Below are 20,116 nucleotides of genomic sequence, written 5' to 3' on the forward strand. Positions count from 1 at the left end.
AACCATCAATACATACAATCAATATCATCCTCACCATCAACATGGTTCTACCCACAAATCAATCTCAACCAATCATTAAGCATATATCAAAACATGCATATCTCTCATACATCATACCATCAAAACATCCAAAATCCACTAATCACATACATAACAACACAATTCATCTCAACTAATCAACAACATCAATAGTCCAAATCCTATCTTATGGGTCTCTAGCCTAAGTTTTCACACCACATTACATTTTAGATACAGAAAACTGAAACCATACCTTGGCCAATTCTCCGCTCAACCCGGAGCACTTCAAAATCACTTTTTCACAAGCTCTCAAGGCTTTAACACCTCCAAGAACAGATTTTTAGCACACACAAAGTCCTTTTCCAAGCTTTCCAAAACTTCAATCAAGCTCCAACACACATATATACACTTCCTAGACCATAATATCATATTCAAACATACCCACTCAATACGCAAACATCATAAATCGATAAATTCCACTAGGATTGAGAATCTTACCATACTCAAGGATTAAGGAGACAAGATTAAGCCTCTCCTTCAAGCTAGTTGGATCCTATAACATCAAAAGCTCACAAATCTTAACATTTTCACCCAAATTTTTGAAATTAAGGATGGAATTTCAGAGGAAAAATCGTGGCTTACCTCAAGAACAAAGTTATGAGTTTTGTAGAGCTCAACGCGATGAACGCGTGGCAGCAAACGGTGCAGTAATCGGAACTCCGGATCAAAAGTTATGGTGGTTTGAAGATCAAGCAAGAGTTAGAACTTTGGAAGAGTGTTCTTCCCCATTCCTCCCAATTTTAGCGTGTTGTAGGGTTTAAGAGAGGAGAGAGAGTGTTTTTAAGGGTTTTAGGTTGAGCTTGATTGGCCAAGGGTCCAATATGGGTCTGGTTAGTCCGGTTTGACCCGTTCGGTCCAATTTTGGGCCAATTTCCTTAAAATTAGTGTCAAATTTCTCATTTTAATTTTCTCTATCATATTAAGCCATAAAAATCACATTTTTAATTCTCTAAAATAAATTCTAATTTATGAATTAATTAATCATTAATTAGCCAGATTTTACAATTATAGAAAAGGAATTAAATTTTAAAAAAAATAATTACATCTCAATTCAGAAGAAATACATCTCTATATAAAAGACATGTAACCCATTAAACTATGCACAAATACATCCAAAAACAAACTAAATACATCAAAAGTATTATTCCTTACGCATTAATTGTTTCTTTTTTAAATATTACAAAGGTTGGTTGATTTTGTAGAGGACTTGATGTTGTTGTCTCTGATGGAGGTGCACATATTTAAAGTGGAAGTCTAACGAAGACAAAAATAAAAAGTTAATAAACTTTCTTAAAATAAAAGAATAGAAGATTGAAAGTAAGTTGGAAAACTCACATGTTGAGCGGTTCGGATTATGAATACGTCTCTTTTTGAAGAACAATCATTTTTTCTTGAGCTAGTTGATTGAACGATTCTTCTTGTTCCCCCAACATGAAATACACCAAAATCATCTCAGAATACACCTCAAGAAATGAACAGAAACACAATCTCCGTTTTATGAGAACTTACATAGTTGGAGTTTTTTTCTTTTTTTCTTAAATAAATCATTAAAGGGCTTTTTTTTCTAAAAATTTGTATACGGAATCAGAAGCAAAATATGATAACACAAGAATTAAAGAAATGAAAATAGAAACCGAAATTACATGTTATCACTTGACTTATTTATACTGTTCTTATTTGTCTATGTTTGAAAGACAAGTTCATTTTCACTTGCCAAGTTCACATCTAGCATTCTAAGGACAAAATAAACATTATTCAATAAAACTAGAGTAATTAATTACATCAGGATTTAGAAAATTTTATCAAATAAAGGATCTTATGTATGCGAAGAATCATAGTAAGCTTTTGTGGAGCGGAACCCACCTTCTAGTATATTTGTGTTTTTTTTTCTGCATCCTGGAAAAGCAAACAATCATCAACCAACAAAAACACAGTAAAATTGCCAAAATACATCAAAAAGTAATATACCTTTTTGTAGGCTTGTCATTGGTTTTCTTTCTTTTTTTTTTTTGCTTCTCTTAAAATTTCTTGTGTTTGTTCAATTTTGACAATACATACAAAAGATTATGTTAACAAATAAAATTTTGATGAAAAAGAAAAGATAGCGTTATAATGTATCTTACTTGTCATCGGATTCAGTTTTTTTTCATAAGATGAATCCTCAATAATGTGCTATCTTTTTTTTTTGAATTGCATCCTGGAAAGTAAATAATTATCAGGCAAACAAACACAACAAATTTGATAAAATACTTCCGAAAGTAATGCATACTTTTTTTGCAGGAATGTGAACTTTTTTCTTCAATTTTTCTTTTATTGTTCGCTCCAATTTTTTACTTCTGACAATAAATTGGAAACATTCTATTAATATATAAAATTTTGATATAAATAGAAAATGTAACATTCGAATGATAATTTCAGAATCTTACTCATCATCAGATTTAGTTTGGCTTTTCGAAGATGAATCTTGAATAATGTTCTTCTTCTTTTTAGATACCATCCTGGACAACAAACAATTATAAGGCAATAAACATAGTAAAAATGATAAAATACATCAAAAAATAATACTTACTTTTTTTACTTTTTTTTGTTAGTTGTTTTCTTATTTTTTGTGGCTCCTCTGAGTCTTGTTCAGAATCAGACTCAGAGTTAGTACCACTATCACTTTTTGAAGAAGTGTCCTTCTTCTTTTGTGTCTTCTTTTTTTTTCTCCTTCTTTTCTTCCTCTTTCACTCTCGTCAATTTTTCTTTCAGTTGTGCCCTTTTGACGATGCCCTAAAATAGGTAAAACATTAGTTTACATCATATGTATAAAACAATCCAAATTAAAGAAAGGATTCTATCGAGTTACCATATGACCCTTAATTTTAGCTTCTATCCTCTCAAGCATCAACTCCTTAGTCAAGTGTTGCAATGAGGGTGGTCCAGGAATTGTATCCGCCAGCTTGTTTTTGTGTTTGGATTCATGAAAGTATACAATCATGAGAGCATAAAGGCAGCCATCAACGATTTTTTTTTCAATATGTGCTCACTTATGCTCTTGATGAGGAAGTCGAGGATATAGCCACTTTAATTCCACTCACGTATGGTGTCCACACGAAAAATCTTCGGCATGTGGACGGAAAAAATCTTGTTTATTGTTGTCGGCAACAAGAACGACATTTGAATGTAGAGAATGAACATCCTCTTGAACTTAAGCCGATCTTCGTCACCGTCAACACCGATCTCCATCATGGAGTCTGTCAATTACTTCAATGTTTTGCCTTGGAAGCTTCTATAAGCTTCCTTGTCCTCCTTACTAAGCTATTTAATATTAACTTTGCATGGAAAGAGCGGTCCTACAAAAACAGCAATACAACATCACCAATTACACTCCAATTCATTCCAAATACACCGAAATACCAGTCATATATACCTCTATTATTTTTTTGATTACATGATATAATATGAGCTCAAAAGAATAGAATAGAAAGAATAGATTACAAAGAATGCAAGTATAATAGTTTATGTAATCAATTACCAGATGCATTTAAGCCAAGGCTAGCTTCTATATTTTTTTGGTTGATGCTCAATACATCGTACCGGGTATCTAATGTGTTTCTTATCAAATCAAATGAATATGCCAACTCTTTCAAGAGCTTATGCGGCACATTCATTGGAGGGATGTGCATCAAACCATCAATCCTAATTCCTGGATGATGGCCTTCTTTTCATTGCTCATGTTTTAGAACTTATCATGCAGGAATCTTGTCGAGCATCTCAAATAATGAGTTTTCTGTAAACAAATGAGAATCATTTAAATAAATTATATTTATACAAGAAAAAATTGAGTTGATCTAAAATATATGTGCTTACATTATATTTTGCTACAGCAGGATTCTTGCTTGGCATTTTTATTGGAAGGAATTATAAAATAAGGTTAATAGATAACAACATCACTAGTTACACTCAAATTCACTTGAAATACATTGAAATACCAGTTATATACACCTATATTATTTTAGATTACATGACATAATATGAGTTCAAAATGATATTCAAGTCAACCAAACATGCATAAATGACACTAGAAGTACAAGGACAATATTTTGTTTCTAGTTGCACCAAGGATAGGACAACAGCACTAGTTACACTCGAATTCATTTGAAATACACCGAAATACCAACCATATACACCTCTATTTTTTTTATATTACATGACATAATACAAGTTCAAAATAATATTCAAGTTAATCAAACATGCATAAAATGACACTAGAAGCACAAGAACAATACCACCAGTTACACGCGAATTTACTTGAAATACAACGAAAGTTTCTATTTATACAAACTCAATTCCTAGAGACAAACTCGATTCAAGAACAATATAAAACAGTTATAACTGAGTGAATAGTAATATGCATTTTAAAGCAAGAACATATAATGAATCTATTTAATAAATAAAAATATGACTATCTAGTGTTTCGTGATTGAAATAAGAGAAAAATGAAAAAACTGGACAATTAGTGAAATAGTACCTTGAATAATCTTATGTCTTTTGTTTCTTTGTTTTTTATGGAGATTTTGAACTTCTCTTGTAGATTTTTTTGAATTTTTGCGACAATTTTGACAGTTGCTTTAGAGATTTCAAGCGTCGTTTGAATCTTTAGGGTTGGAGTTTTGATCGAAGAAGAAGAAGAAGAAGAAGCGTCTTTCATAATCTGAATGCGCTATTGAAACGGTTGAGTGAGAGCGTGTTTACACGCTCATTAATATAAGAATTGTTTTTGTTAGATTTAAACCAACTTATATAAACTTGTAAATTAAAAAACTTATATGTATAGTAGGTCTATATATATATATATAATTTGACTGATACTTATCTATATTCCATTCTTAATAATTTCTGAGCTTTTTATATATCAAACAATGTTCATAATGGAAGTAATTTAATTTCCTTATCCGAGACAAAATTTGTTATAAAGGCAAGTAATATATTTACATGATCCAAACACACAATTTTGCAGCTGATAGAAATAATTATGAAGCATTTGTTTCCAAAATAAAGCTTTCTTTAGTTAAAGTTAATTAAACCAATTTAAAAACATTTAATTCAAAAATAACCTGATTGTGTCCTTATAAATTCTCAAGTTGAAGCCAATTAAAATTGCAGACAAATAAAACTATAATATGGTTTTTTCTTTTTCTTGTTTACTGAAAGGACACAAAAAAGGAAAAGGAATCGAGATTCGAAATCATGATAAGTTGATCATCACTTGAAAAAGGATAGTAATTAATTAACAAGCATGCAAAAAAGTGAAAAAATAAAAAAAAAAATGAAATGAAGTAAATTTTGGTGGTATGTCCTTTGGAGATTCCAGCGGCGACACTTAAAATGTCAAAATGAAGAGAACATGTCCCGAAACGCAAGTGTTTGTTACTTAGCACAATACAAATCCCAAACCCAAACTCCAAACTCAGCTGCTTTCCTTTTCCTCATTCAGTCTTCTATCCTGTCAAAGACGCCAACTTTGGCGCAGTCTCCCTCAGTTCCACATTCAGACAAAAACTCTCCACAGCCACCATCGCCTCTCTCTCCTCTTTCCTTTTCCTCTTTACCTTTCCCAAATAATAGCCCTAAAAATCCAACTAGTATCTTCCACCCCTTTCCCCTTTACTTTATTTCTCTACCTTTATCAATTTTCAGATTCTCCGTAGTTTTCTCACTTTCTGTTTCTCTCTGTCTTTCTTTTAACCAATCACTACCGCTTACTTATAACACACCCTCGAATCATGGAGTCGCCGGAAACATTACCGTTTGAGACGGCGGAGAAGATCATCCTCCGGTGGGACTCGACTGCGTCGGAGGAAGCAAGGGAGAAGATGATCTTCGACGGTGACCGCCAGGAGGTGGATCGTTACCTCCAGGCCGTGGATGAAATCCAACGGTCCATGTCCTCCGCCTCTATCTCCGACGACCCGAAGGTCAACTGTGCCCTCCAGATCGCTATGGCTCGCCTGGAGGACGAGTTCCGCAACATCCTCATCTCCCACACCAACCCCATCGAAGCCGATTCACTCATAGACCCCACTTCCCTCCATTTCACCACCCCAGAAGACGAAGAAGACCATGACCAACAACAACAACAACAACAACAAGACGCAGCTGCTGATTCTTCCTCATCGTCCTCCTTTTCCTCAGCTTCAAAGCAACGCCATCTCAACGACGGAGACAGCAGCGAGGCCGATGGCTGCGCTAATCTCTTCCGCTTCAACAGCGGCGACGGTGCTTCCAGCGTGAACAGCAGCTACCGCTCCACTAGCAGCATCCGGGAGATCGATCTGATACCCTCGGAAGCAGTCTACGACCTCCGCAGCATCGCGGAGAGGATGATCTCGTCCGGCTACCTCCGCGAGTGTATTCAGGTGTACGGCAGCGTGAGGAAGTCCGCCGTGGACGCCAGTTTCCGGAGGCTTGGGATCGAGAAGCTGAGCATAGGCGACGTTCAGCGGCTGGAATGGGAGCAACTTGAAGCCAAGATCAGGCGCTGGATAAGGGCCGCCAAGGTGTGTGTGAGGACTCTCTTCGCCAGCGAGAAGAAACTTTGCGAGCAAATCTTCGATGGCGTGGGCACCGCCATCGACGATGCTTGCTTCATGGAGACAGTGAAGGGCCCCGCCATTCAGCTCTTCAACTTCGCCGAGGCCATTAGCATAAGCCGGAGATCCCCTGAGAAGCTCTTCAAGATTCTTGACCTTCATGATGCGTTAATGGACCTTATACCGGACATTGATGTGGTTTTCGACTCCAAGTCCTCCGAGTCCATTCGGATTCAGGCCGCCGAGATACTTTCCCGTTTGGCGGAGGCCGCCCGAGGGATCCTCTCAGAGTTCGAGAACGCCGTGCTTCGAGAACCTTCCAAGGTCCCTGTCCCTGGTGGCACCATTCACCCCTTGACGAGGTATGTTATGAACTATATCAGCTTGATCTCGGATTACAAGCAGACTTTGAACGAGCTTATTGTGTCGAAGCCATCCACAGGGTCTCGGTATTCCGGTGATCCTTCTACTCCGGACATGGATTTCACTGAGCTGGAGGGCAAGACCCCTCTGGCTATCCACTTGATTTGGATCATTGTGATATTGCAGTTCAACTTAGATGGCAAGTCCAAGCACTATAAAGATGCATCTCTTTCTCACCTCTTTATAATGAACAATGTCCACTACATTGTTCAGAAGGTGAGGGGCTCCCCTGAGTTAAGGCAAATGATTGGTGATGAGTATTTGAAGCGCCTCACCGGAAAGTTCCGCCAGGCTGCTACCAGCTACCAGAGGGCAACTTGGGTCAGGGTCTTGTATTGTTTGAGAGATGAGGGACTCCATGTAAGTGGTGGCTTTTCTTCCGGCGTCTCCAGGAGTGCTTTGAGGGAAAGGTTTAAGTCCTTCAATGCCATGTTCGAGGAGGTTCATAGGACTCAAGCTGTTTGGTTGATACCGGATTCTCAGCTCCGTGAGGAGCTCAGAATATCTATATCGGAGAAGCTGATCCCGGCATATCGCTCCTTTCTTGGGCGATTCAGGAGCCATATAGAGAGTGGAAGGCATCCAGAGAACTACATTAAATACTCTGTTGAAGACTTGGAAGATGCTGTTTTGGATTTTTTCGAAGGAACCCCTGTTTCGCAGCACCTGAGGAGGAGATCTCAATGATGGACTGAAAATTCTAAATTGACTTCCACAAATTAGATCTTAGGACACATTCTTTCAATTTTTTTTTCTTTCCTTCCTGGAGCGTTCAGGTAATTGGGTGCACAAGTGCTTCAAGATTTCTCAAAGAATGGAAGAGCTGATTCATAATCTCGTTGAAGTTCCTGAATGCTGCTGCCATGTAAGCATGTTATTTGATTTCATACCACATTCTAGATTTTGTTTCATTTGTTTATATTATTGGAATTTGTTGTATGTGTGTTCTCATTTTTAGCTCTTAAGGTTCTGAAGGTTAAAAGGATGTTTCCTCTTGTAGCTTCATATGACTCTATACAATGTGATAGTTTTGAAACTAATAGATGCATGTTGAAATTGAAGTTTTTGTAGCTTTTGGCCTTTCGGCATCTGTATCTTATGTTTTGATATTTCTTGAGATTCATACACCAAACATCTTAGAATAATACTACCCCACAAATCATGGTAAATTTTGTTGCCAAAAATGCAACCTCGTGGATCTTTCGTCCATTTATTTGATTTGCTATTTATACAGCGTAATAATAGCTTTGCCAAGTATAGTATATCATAAATTCATAATTCGTTTCAAGTACAAACTGATTTAAACTGTTTCAGTAAGCTAAATTCATAGGTATCGGTGATTGATTATACGTCTCACCAACTTGCTTACCTCGGAGAACTTTGATTGGGGTACCTGTGTTGTTTGCAATTGGATCATCTGGTGCTGGTTAATGATGATGTCTCCTTTTATGCTTCATGATAAAATACTAATGTTCTGCTCATTAGAAATCATACCTTTTTATTGAAACTTGAAAGGTCTTATTTTATGAGGATCACACAGCCATATTGGATAGCACCTTGTAAGCATATACTTATTTGAGAAATGGTATCATGGCTCGTATTTCTTAAATGAGTAATACCCTAAATAATTTTTTAAGGATTTTTTAGTTGGAAATTTTAGTGTCTAATATGTTTTAATAAAAATATTTGATAACAAAAAAAAAAATTAGTAAAAAAACAACCAAATTTATTATTTTTAGTTTTATTTAATATATTCTGTAATAAATAAATATTAAATAAAATAAATTTGAGGTGATTATCTTTGGTCTTTTTAGTATTATCGATGTTTTAATTATCAAGTTAATTTTTAATTGGACAAATCAATCTTCATGTTAGGTTCTTCTGGAGAGGCTAATGGAGCTTGCATAGTTGGACGGACCGACTTGAAATATTAAAAATCTTTAGTGACTTTTCATGGCCTTTTTTTATTTTTATTTTTAAATAACAATGAAGATTGATTTGGTTGAATTTGTTAGCCGGAGATTAATAGGAATCTAACACGGGACTAGTTTGCAAGGTTTTGAGAATTAGCCTGGTTCGACTGAATGACTGGATTAATCGGGAACTGAACAGTTGTCCGATCCAATCATCATAGGCCTCTCAAAGAATTGGGAAAAAACAAAAAACAGTTTGAGCTGGTTGATAACCGGTGAACCGGTTGAGTCATCTGCGATTTGGTCGATTCACCTGGATTTAAAAAAGTCCCTTAACTGAGACAAACCCTTAAATGAGAGCAATCTTCTTTATCATGGATAGTTATCCTTTGCAATTGAGTGAGTGCTTTTCTTTTATACAGTCATTAGAATTATACTGGCAATTGACACAGCCGGAATAGTAAATCATATTTGTTTAGGTGTTACTAGATGACTAAATTACCTACCACAATTAATAAATATTAAATAAACTAAATTTTAGGTTTTTTTTTTGTCTTTTTAGCATTATTGGTATTAATGAAATTTTTCTAGTATTGTTTTTCCATTGAGAAAAATAGTTGGGAACCAAAAATTTCAGTCTAAAAAAATTAAAAGTTTTCTTATTTGACTTTATTTGTATCACTTCCATATATTTTTCCTTTTAATATCCACGCACCATATCACACATTGGTTTGTCATTAATTATTTAATTTTCTTATACACTAATAAAGACTAATAAAATAATATCTTTTAATTAGCATTAATACTAATTTATTTTTTTTTTTCTGAAGGACACAAAGAAACCTTCGTCACCCTGCAGCAATAAATCTCCTTCATGCGTTGCATTGGTATGTAATGATATTATTATGATTTTTCATTCACAACGTTAATGGTAATGTCGGTTATATTATGTATTTAGTGTTATTTTAGAAAAATAGTTTAATTATTTTAATAAGAGATTTAATTAGTAATAATTTATAGAAAAAATGATAGATAGGTTCCTGATTTTTTTAAATTTTTGACAAATACATCTTTGACAAAATTTAAATACAAAAAATCATTGACTTTAATAAACGGAGGACAATTTAATCCTTCCATATATTTGCCTCTCATATACCAAACAGATCTGACTGACATAGTTGAAACAGTGTCCAGGTGTCTGTTATGGTGCCACGCTGGAAGGGGAATAAAGTTCAAAGGCAAATAGGTCCTTGACGTCGTTTTGCAAATAAAGTTCGAAAGGCAAATAGGTCCTTGAGAATTTAGTTCATTATACTTTTATTATACTTCTATTATGAGAATTTAGTTTAAAAAATTATGCTTGTATTTTGAAATTCAGTTAACTTGTTGTATTCTGCAATTTAGATTATTTGTATTAAAATTGTAGAAATTGGGCTTGTTCTGTTTCTACTTTTTTTTCTTAAATTGCATTAGTTCAGTTTTCTCACATTAATTAGCATTAGTTAGAATTAGTGCATTTGTGTATTATATTATAACTTGTTAAATTACATTAGTTCAGTTTTCATCATACCAGTGGTATTAGTTAGTATCAGTTCATTTATGCATCAAGTTAGCATTAGTTCACATGTACATCATTTATGTATTAAGTTAGCATTAGTGCATTTGTGTATTATATTAGAACTAGTATTTTTATCCGTAACAATATTACGGGAATAAAATTTTTTAAAATTATAGTTCACTTTGTTCTGACAGTATAAATTATGTATGGCACAAAAGATTTATAAAATCAAACTACTTTTACAAAAAAGTCGTAAGTTGACAAAAGTCTCTGACTAAGAAGACCAAGATATCTGTAGATAAAAAATTAAATAATAAGATTTTTAGTTATTATTTTTATATGAAAAAGTCTAATTTTTTATTAATAGTTAATTTTAACATTGGTTATCTAAAATTTAAAATAATTTAACATGTCTACTTTTACATTTAAAATATTTTAATTGTAAAATAATTTAACATGTATACTTTTACATGAAGAGAGATAGATGAGAGAATTTAAGAAGGGAGTTTATTAATTTTGAAAAAAAATATTTTCTCTTAATTTTAATAAGGATGTCATGTGACACATTTGATTATTAAATTAGATAGTAATATATGATACATAATATAGGTATATTTCAATTAGATAGTAATATATGATACATATAGAAGCATAATGAATTAAATTCTCAAGGACCTATTTGTCCTTCAAACTTTATTTGTAAAATGACATCAAGGACTTATTTATTCTTCGAACTTTATTCCTCTTCCAGTGTGACACCGTAACGGACACTTGGATACCGTTTCAATCATGTCAGTCAATTTTATTTGGTGTATAAAAAGTAAATAGATTAAAGAATTAAATTGTTCTCTGTCTATTAAAATTAAGAATTTTTTTATATTTAAATTTTGTCAAAAATATATTTATCAAAAATTTAAAAAATTAGAAATCTATCTATCTTTTTTTCTAATTTATATACATTCAGTATTTTTTTAGAAAAAAATAAAAATTTAATGGCATCTTTGTGCTTGACGTTTTTGATGGAGAGAACTACTCATTTACCCCCCTTAACAAAAGATTTTAATAACTTTCGAACTTATATAATAAAGAGGTTGTCCATCATTCGATAAATATAATATCCATAATTTTATGTATATAACATTCATAATTTAATATATATATATATATATATATATATATATATATATATATATATATAAAACATCCATAATTATAATCCATAATTATAACACATGTATTTAAGTATGTATAAATATAACATGCATAATTTTATCTATATATTATTTATAATTTTATATATATAACATTCATTTAAATGATAAAATTATACAATATTATGTATATATTAAACCAAAACAAAAGGTTTTCATAATTGAATTTATAAAAGTTATAGGTGAAAAAAGCATACAAAAACATAAAAAAAAATGTAATTCAAAATCTAAATAAGAACAATGAATAAGTGTATGTTATTGATTTTAGGCACGTAGAAATTTAAATTAATAATAAAAACTGAAAAAATAAAAAATAATGAAATTGAAATTATAAATTAATCAAATTTTTTAAAATGTGAAAAGTTAAAAATAAAAATTATTTTTAAAAAATAAAAACAAAAATTAAAAACAAAAAATATTTTTATAAATCAATTAGTCCCTTATACGTCCATTAAAAGGCCTACGTGGCTATAGCAATGATACGCGTCACTACAGAATTGCTCTTTATCTGACGTGGTTAAAATGACCGTTTTCACACAGCTCAATAACACATTGTTTTGGCAAGACAAATTCTGATCAAAAATAGATTTTTTAAAATATTGATTTAAGCTCCACTTTGATTTTTGATATTGGGGAGTTATATTGCTGATTTGGTTTCTAATTTTTTAATTGTTATAATTGGTTTCTTATATTAAAAAAAATTATAAATAAATAATAAAAATATTAAATAATATAAACAATAAATATATTAGATGTTCATTTTATTAGTGTACGGATGTTTATTTTAATATTAAAATTTAGAGGATTAATTTAGAAGTGTAGTGTGTTTTAATTTGATTGGTGGTTGTTCATATTATTCAATAAAATTATTGTCTCCTTACCATTTTTCTTAAAAAAAATGCACCAATATAATCCTTTCTCAACATCATTAGTGACAAAATTCAAGTATTATCACTTTGAACATATTAAAACGATATTGTATATGTTTTGGTGTTAAATTCAGGGTTTGAACAATTCTTAAAAAGAAGAAGTATAATGTTTTAGTATTGTTCAAATTTTCAAACGATGTTATCTAATACTTTTTTAGTGCTAAAACACATACGACGGTATTTTAATATGTTTAGTATGACAAAATTTGAACTACGTCGTATTAAATTCTAATGACGAAAGATATAAAAAAACTATATTATTACATTTTTTTTTAAATTTAAAAGATCAAATTATAGCAATTAAAAAATTAAAGACTAAAATAAAATTTAAATAAAACAAAATTATTTCTCAGTGTTGGAGCATGCAAAAATAGGTTGTTTTCTTCAATCTCCACGTATTTGAGAGAGCAACTTGTAAACATTGTCAATGGCAAGCGCGGGTACCACATCAACCTTCATCCGTTAGCAATATGGGAGAAGTTACTGTTAATAAATTTTTGTTTATGAACAATACATATATTAATTATAATAATAAATTATGCTATTTTAAATTAAATAATTTATATAATGATAATCTTATTTATTATTATAAATACTAAATTGAATAAGTCATTATTATTTTTAATTTGAAATTAAATGAGAATAAAATAAAATATTATCTTTTGTTCCTTAGATAATTATCTTTTGGATTTTAGATATATTATCTTTTGAACTTTAGATACTATTTTTATTTGGACTTTAGAGTTTAATGGGTGTCATGCCTCAAATATAAATAGTGCCTTCACGGTTTTGATCTCCAATATATCAAAACCGCATTTGTTGCTCTTTCCTCATCAAAAGAGTTACAATTCAGCCACCTAGGAATACAGAAGGCTTTGGTTGAGAAAGATCGAAAGAACCACAAAATCCAAACTCTTCCGATTATGATTCCGCATCCAGTATTTTCTTTCTTAATGATTTAATATAGATTATCTTTGGGTTGAGAAAATTCTAACAAGTGGTATTAGAGCCGTTTATGATTAAATTATTAAAAAATTTTAAATTTTTTTATTTTAATTTAAATCTTAATTTGAGGTTATGAAATTAGATTTAAATATATGCTGCTTTTGGATTGTGTAGCACATGTTAATAAAACTAAAAGAGTATATAAAAAGTGCATAAAGAATACACAAATAGTACATGAAGAACACAAAAAGAATACAAAAGGTATATTTAAAAAAATGTTGCATTCTTTTATATATGTGCATAGAATTAGTATATTTATCATAAAACTTTTTGTATGCACTATGATTTAATATGTGAATCCGATTTTTTTTTTAAAATAAAAAAGAGGTTCTTCGTTTGTTTATATTTTTTTATATCATTCTATATGGATTCATTTTTTTGACAAATTCATTATTTTTTGTTTTATATGGATTGAATCATAATGATTGATTCTAATCTTAATGGATCAAAAAAAATTTTGCCATATAAATTTGTTGAACAGTTATAATTGTCTTTCTTTAAGGACTGAAAAGATACCATTAAGATTTAATTCTTTTTTAAAATTTAAGTATTTTTTTATTGTTACATAAGAAAATTAGTAACAATTTGGATTATTATACCATCTATTTTATAAAAATTTAATTTTGGAATAAATTGATTAAACATTATGCTGCTAAAATAGTCTCTTTTGTAAAAATTGATTTATTTAAAATATTATGAATATGTTGATATGTAATTCACGCGAATATTGGTCAACCCAAAGGAAGGTCTATATTTGGCCGAATTATATACACATATTGATGGTAAATACATGTTTGGGTAGCTAATTAAGAATAAAGTAATGCTTATTATTTATGCGGACAATAATCAGCCTAAAGGAAGTTTATTGTTAGGCCAAATAATAAGTATTGTACACTTTTGTTTATTTTTTATTAATTATGTGATCAATAATCGGTCCAAAAAAAGGTTATTATTTGGCCAATTAATAGAAAATACATGCGGTAATAAATAGGTTGCGAAGTTTAAGTCTCCATGTGCGCATTAAGTCGGTCCAAAGAAAGGGTTAATGTGTGATAGAAATTTTGACAATATTTGATTACTGCAATGAGAGTATCACTTACAGTTAATTTTTCTATCCAAATATTGAAAATTAATGTTGTTCTAGATATCTCAATATGGATTTTTCTCATTATTTAACTAATGTTTACTGCATGTTCCTTTTGTTCTATTCCAGAAACTATGGCTTTAGCTACCAATGTTTCTACACAAATTAGCATTATTCCTATGGTGAATTGTTCAAACTTTAAAGTTTACAATGATATCGTGGAGATTGTCTTCAGTTGTATGGATCTGGATATAGCTCTTTGAGAGGAGAAACCCACTTTCACTCTGAAAAATCTCAATGAGGTTAAAATAGAGAAGTGGGAGTGATTCAATCGAATGAGCATTATGATCATGAAGCGCTCAATTCTTGAGGTGTTTTGGGGCTCAATTATTGAGGATAAATATGCTAAATAGTTCCTGAAATATGTCGAAAAATTCTTTACTAAGAATGAAAATGCGGAGGCAAGTAGCCTTTTGAGCAAACTTGTCTCCATGAGGTATAAAGGTAAAGGGAACATAAGGGAGTACATTATGAAAATGTCTCATCTTACTTCAAAATTGAAAGTACTAAAGTTAGAGTTGTCTGAAGATTTACTCGAGCATTTCATTTTGATTTTTCTTCCTGCACACTTTAGGCAATTCAAAGTGAGTTATAACACTCTAAAAGACACTTAGTCCTTAAATGAGCTTATATCTCACTGTGTGCAAGAAGAAAAGTGGCTATAGCAAGATAAGATTGAAAATACTCACATGACTTCATTTTCTCAGTATAAAAGATAGCGTGATACTACTGCGGATGTGCCTTCTCAGTAGAAAAGGCTAAGAAACAGGATCAAGTTTCAACCTGTTTCTTCTGTAAGAAGGTGGGACACATGAAGAAGGATTGTACCAAATATGCCATTTGGCGTGTAAATAAGGGTATAATTCTTACTTTCGTTTGTTCTGAGGTTAGTTGAAGTTATGCACCTGTTGCTACTTGGTGGGTAGATTCTGCTGCTACTACTCATGTAAGTGTTACTATGCAGGGTTGCCTGTGGAGCCGACCACCAAGTGATGCTAAAAGATACATCTATGTGGTAGACGGCAATATAGTTGCAGTCGAAGCTATTGGAACCTTTAGATTATGTTCCATGAGTGGATTTTACTTGGATTTATTAGAAACATTTTATGTATCGTCATTTAGACGAAATTTGATTTCTGTTTTTTGTTTGGACAAATCAGGTTATTTTTGTTCGTTCGGAGACAATAAAGTCAGTCTCTTTTATAATTTGAATAATATTTGCTTTGGTCATTTGGTGGATAATCTATATAGGCTTGATCTAAATTCCTATAATAATGAAATACTGCAAATAGGTACAAAACGAAAACTAAATGAGAATTCGACATCATTTTGGCACAAACGCTTAGGTCACATCTCTAAATAGAGAATTCAGAGGCTCGTGTCGGATGGAATTCTCGGACCCATAAATTTGGTAGACTTTGAAGTATGCATTGAGTGTATAAAGGGGAAAAGGACAAACAAAAGGAAGTTAGGTGCCGATAGAGTTAAGGATGTCTTAGAACTGATACATACCGATATAGGTGGCACATTTCCTACTGTCTCTTGGAATTGATAATAGTACTTTATTACGTTCATAGATGATTACTCTCATTACGAATATCTATATTTAATTCATGAAAACTCTCAAACTTTGGATGTTTTCAAGTCTTTCAAAGCTGAAGTTGAGCTTCAACTTGGAAAGAAAATTAAAGCTGTCGAGTATGTTCATGGTGCTGAATACTACGAAAGATATGATAGTTCGGGTGAGCAATGTCCCGGGCCTTTTGCTCTTTTCTTAGAGGAGTGTGGTATCACAAGTTTATTCAAGTCATTATCTCATATGTTTTTGAGGTAAATATTATAGATGAGTGTGTATACCGCAAGTTCAGTGGGAGTAAATACATCTTTTTGATCTTATCTGTTGATGACATTCTACTTGCCAGTAACGATATAGACTTGTTGCATGAAACTAAGAAATTTCTATCAAACAAATTTGAAATGAAAATTCTTGGTGATGTCTCTTTTGTATTAGGAATCGAGATACTAAGAGATTGCTCTCAGGGTATTCTTAAATTATCACAAAAGGACTATATCAAAAAGATTTTAAGTAGATATGGTATGAAAAATTATAAATCAATGGACATATCCGTAGCTAAAGGAGACAAGTTCAGTCTCAAGCTATACCTTAAAAAAAATTATCTTGAGAGGACATAATTGTATGATAAACCTTATGCATCAGCACTAGGGGAGCTTAATGTATGCTCAAGTCTACATACGTCCCGATATATTATTTATAGTTGGAGTGTTGGGTAAATACTTGAGCAATCTGGGCATGAATCATTGGATAGCTGTTAAATGCGTAATGCGTTATCTAAAGAGAACAAAGGATTACATGTTTACTTATCGGAGATCAGAAAATTTGGAGATCATTGGGTACTCTGATTCCGATTTCATGACATATAGTCACAAAACTTTGTCACTGAGCTTCGTATAGTAGATGACATTGAAAGGCCATTAAAGATATTTTGTGACAATAAGTCAATAGTACTATACTTCGATAACAATAAGAGTTTGACAAAATCGAAACATACAGACATCAAGTTCTTAGTTGTAAAGGAGAAAGTTTAAGAAAAACAGATTTTCATAGGACATATAAGAACAGAGTATATGCTAGCAGACTCAATAACCAAGGCATTGATCCTTAAAGTCTTTCATGAGCACACTGCTCGGATGGGTATCAATATTTGTGATGCCTTGGTTTAGTGGGTGTTTATTTTATACTATATGTCCTATGACAGATATTGAGTTATTTTTCTGCAGAATTAAGTTGATGGTTTATTTTATGTTATGTGAAATGTTTATTTTGCAATATTTGTATTGTGTTTGATCTCAATAAAGTTTTAAAGTTGGACCACTTGGAAATAGACATGCATGAGATCACTTGGCATGTAATTTCCATATTACTCATCCAAATTTCATCTATGTCGTTAAGTATGTTAGGATAGTGATTATCGTGGTTTAGTCATGACATTAATGTGATAAAAGCTGCGGTGATTCCATATCTAATATATGAGACGGATCAGATTGTTAAAGTAATGAGAGAAATAACATTCAGATGCGCGCGCAAAATTTATAAGATGTGATTATGTCAAGAAAGATTATATGTATAGCCCAAGTGGGAGATTGTTAGGAAATTATTTTAATTTTCTAATTTGTTTGTGAGCAATACATATATTAATTATAATCACAAATTATGTTATTTCAAATTAAATGACTTATATAATGATGATCTCATTTATTGTTATAAATGCTAAAATGAATAAGTCATTATTACTTTTGATTTGGAATTAAATGAGAATAAAACTAGATATTATCTTTTGTTCCTGGATTTTAGATATATTATCTTTTGGACTTTAGATACTATTTTTATTTGGGTTTTAGAGTTTAACGAGTGTCATGCTCAAATATAAATAGTGTCTTTAGGGTTTCGGTCTCTAATATATCAAAGCTGCCTTTGTTGCTCTTTCCTCCATCAAAAGAGTTGCAATTCAGCCGCCTAGGAATACAGAAGGTTTTGGTTGAGAAATATCGAAAGAATCACAAAATCCAAATTCTTCCGATCATGATTTATGTTTATGAATTCAGGTACGCTTCCGCATCCAGTATTTTCTTTCTTAATGATTTAACGTAGATAATTTTTGGGCTGAGAAAATTCTAACAGTTCCAGTGATGATCTGGGTTTCGACAGTGTCACTGTTGGTAGGGACAAGTTAAAAAGGATAACACTCTAAATGCAAATGCTGTGTTTTGTTTCATTGATGTAGTTGGGTTGTGAAAATGGTATTAACCTGATGTTATATATGTTGTCTCTTTAAGGAACAGTTATCATATTGTGACTTTTTTTTTCTTTGATTTGATGATATTGATGTAGTTGAAGGGAGTGCATCGGTCTTGCAATAGCAAGAAAATTAACAAAAGAATCAAGAAAGTCAAGTTCAAGATTATGAAGAGTTTGCATATAGGACTTAGATAATTCTTGTTAAGAACTCTAATCTAAATATCTCTGTTGTAAATATATTAAAATGTTTTTGAAAAGTACAAGTTTTCATAAAAAGTTAAAAACACGTTAGAAATCGTTCCATAAACAAAGGTTTTGAAAAATCTCGGTCTGTGGTTTTAAAACTTAGAGAATGCCAAAACCAAAGGAAAGATATGATTGTTCTATAAGAAAATCAATTGCTGAACTATTTTTATTGAAACAACGCACTTCTCAAATGAAAGAATCGATTCCTCAAGTGAAAGAATCGATTGCCACGTATGATCGATTGTATAACGTAATATAATTTTGAGTTATTTCTTTGATTTATATCAACCTCTGACTCATAATTTTGTCGTACAAATCTCTCGAAAGTTTTTACAATAGTAAAATATTACTTGTAATTGATTATCGTTCTGTAAGTCAAAAAAAGCGTACTTCACAAATCATTGTTCAACTGCAATCGGAATTCTAAACAATGGCTAAGCCACTTGTTTTTTCCTGTATACACCAATTTTCTATAAAATATTATTTTGTAATTCTGCAAATGTGATTGATTGCTTTATAAAGGCAACAGCTAGCTTCTTGCATGTGAAAGTTACCCCCTTTTCTTTAACTTCTCTCTTGTGATGTAAAAATGCTAAGAACTTATCATCCCTTTTATTTACACTCAACTCTCATGATGAAATTACTACACTGCTGTTTATAGATGCGTCATGCGTGAAGTGATTGAGGTTCCTATTAAATCGTGGGAACTTTCTAGGTATTACCCCCTTTCTTACTAAATCGTTGGCTTTACCCAGATATTATCTCTCCCCATACTAAATTGTTGTCTTGAACCATGATTTATACGTTTTCTGCTTTTGAACCTAATCATGGTGAAAACCTACGATTTAGTGTTGTCTGCCCTCCATACTAAATCATTGGTTTCATTGGCTATTATAAGCAACTGTAAAACATAGATTCCACGATTAACATAATAAAATTGAGGATAAATGTGGAGTGTAATTTCTTTTAAAACATTTGCATAAATTTGTGATACAAATATTTTATATATGTAGATTACCCTCAAAACTCAATTTAAGATATGCGTCGAATAAACATTTAAGATATTTGTACATTAAAAATGTTTTTTTGTAGAATTAGCTACTAAAATTAGCCACCAATACATTTGTATATAAATACATGTGTAGTTTAATTTATGTATTTATATTTCAGCAGGTATTTTATACTGGTAACTAACTTTGGTGGCTGATTTTGGTGTA

The 20,116-nt window shown here is 31.6% G+C and overlaps 1 protein-coding gene across 3 annotated transcripts; it reads left to right on the forward strand.

Annotated features, from left to right (window-relative positions):
* The first annotated feature begins 5,453 nt into the window (after positions 1-5,453).
* On the forward strand, positions 5,454-10,475 carry LOC112710486 (exocyst complex component EXO70A1). 3 transcript variants are annotated; one of them, XM_072202590.1, is made up of 4 exons: positions 5,475-7,941; positions 8,952-9,388; positions 9,820-9,876; positions 10,177-10,475. In XM_072202590.1, exon 1 carries the CDS (start codon positions 5,847-5,849, stop codon positions 7,761-7,763), a length of 1,917 nt encoding a protein of 638 aa, XP_072058691.1. In that variant the 5' UTR covers positions 5,475-5,846; the 3' UTR covers positions 7,764-7,941; positions 8,952-9,388; positions 9,820-9,876; positions 10,177-10,475. The 3 variants fall into 3 exon arrangements, with proteins under 3 accessions (XP_072058690.1, XP_025618509.1, XP_072058691.1); XM_072202589.1 differs by lacking the exon at positions 8,952-9,388 and having other exon boundaries at positions 5,454-7,941; XM_025762724.3 differs by lacking the exons at positions 8,952-9,388; positions 9,820-9,876; positions 10,177-10,475 and adding an exon at positions 8,391-8,730 and having other exon boundaries at positions 5,454-7,941.
* Positions 10,476-20,116: the final 9,641 nt, after the last annotated feature.

The sequence above is a fragment of the Arachis hypogaea genome, chromosome 9 (assembly GCF_003086295.3).
Source record: "Arachis hypogaea cultivar Tifrunner chromosome 9, arahy.Tifrunner.gnm2.J5K5, whole genome shotgun sequence".
In the NCBI taxonomy this organism is placed as follows: domain Eukaryota; kingdom Viridiplantae; phylum Streptophyta; class Magnoliopsida; order Fabales; family Fabaceae; genus Arachis; species Arachis hypogaea.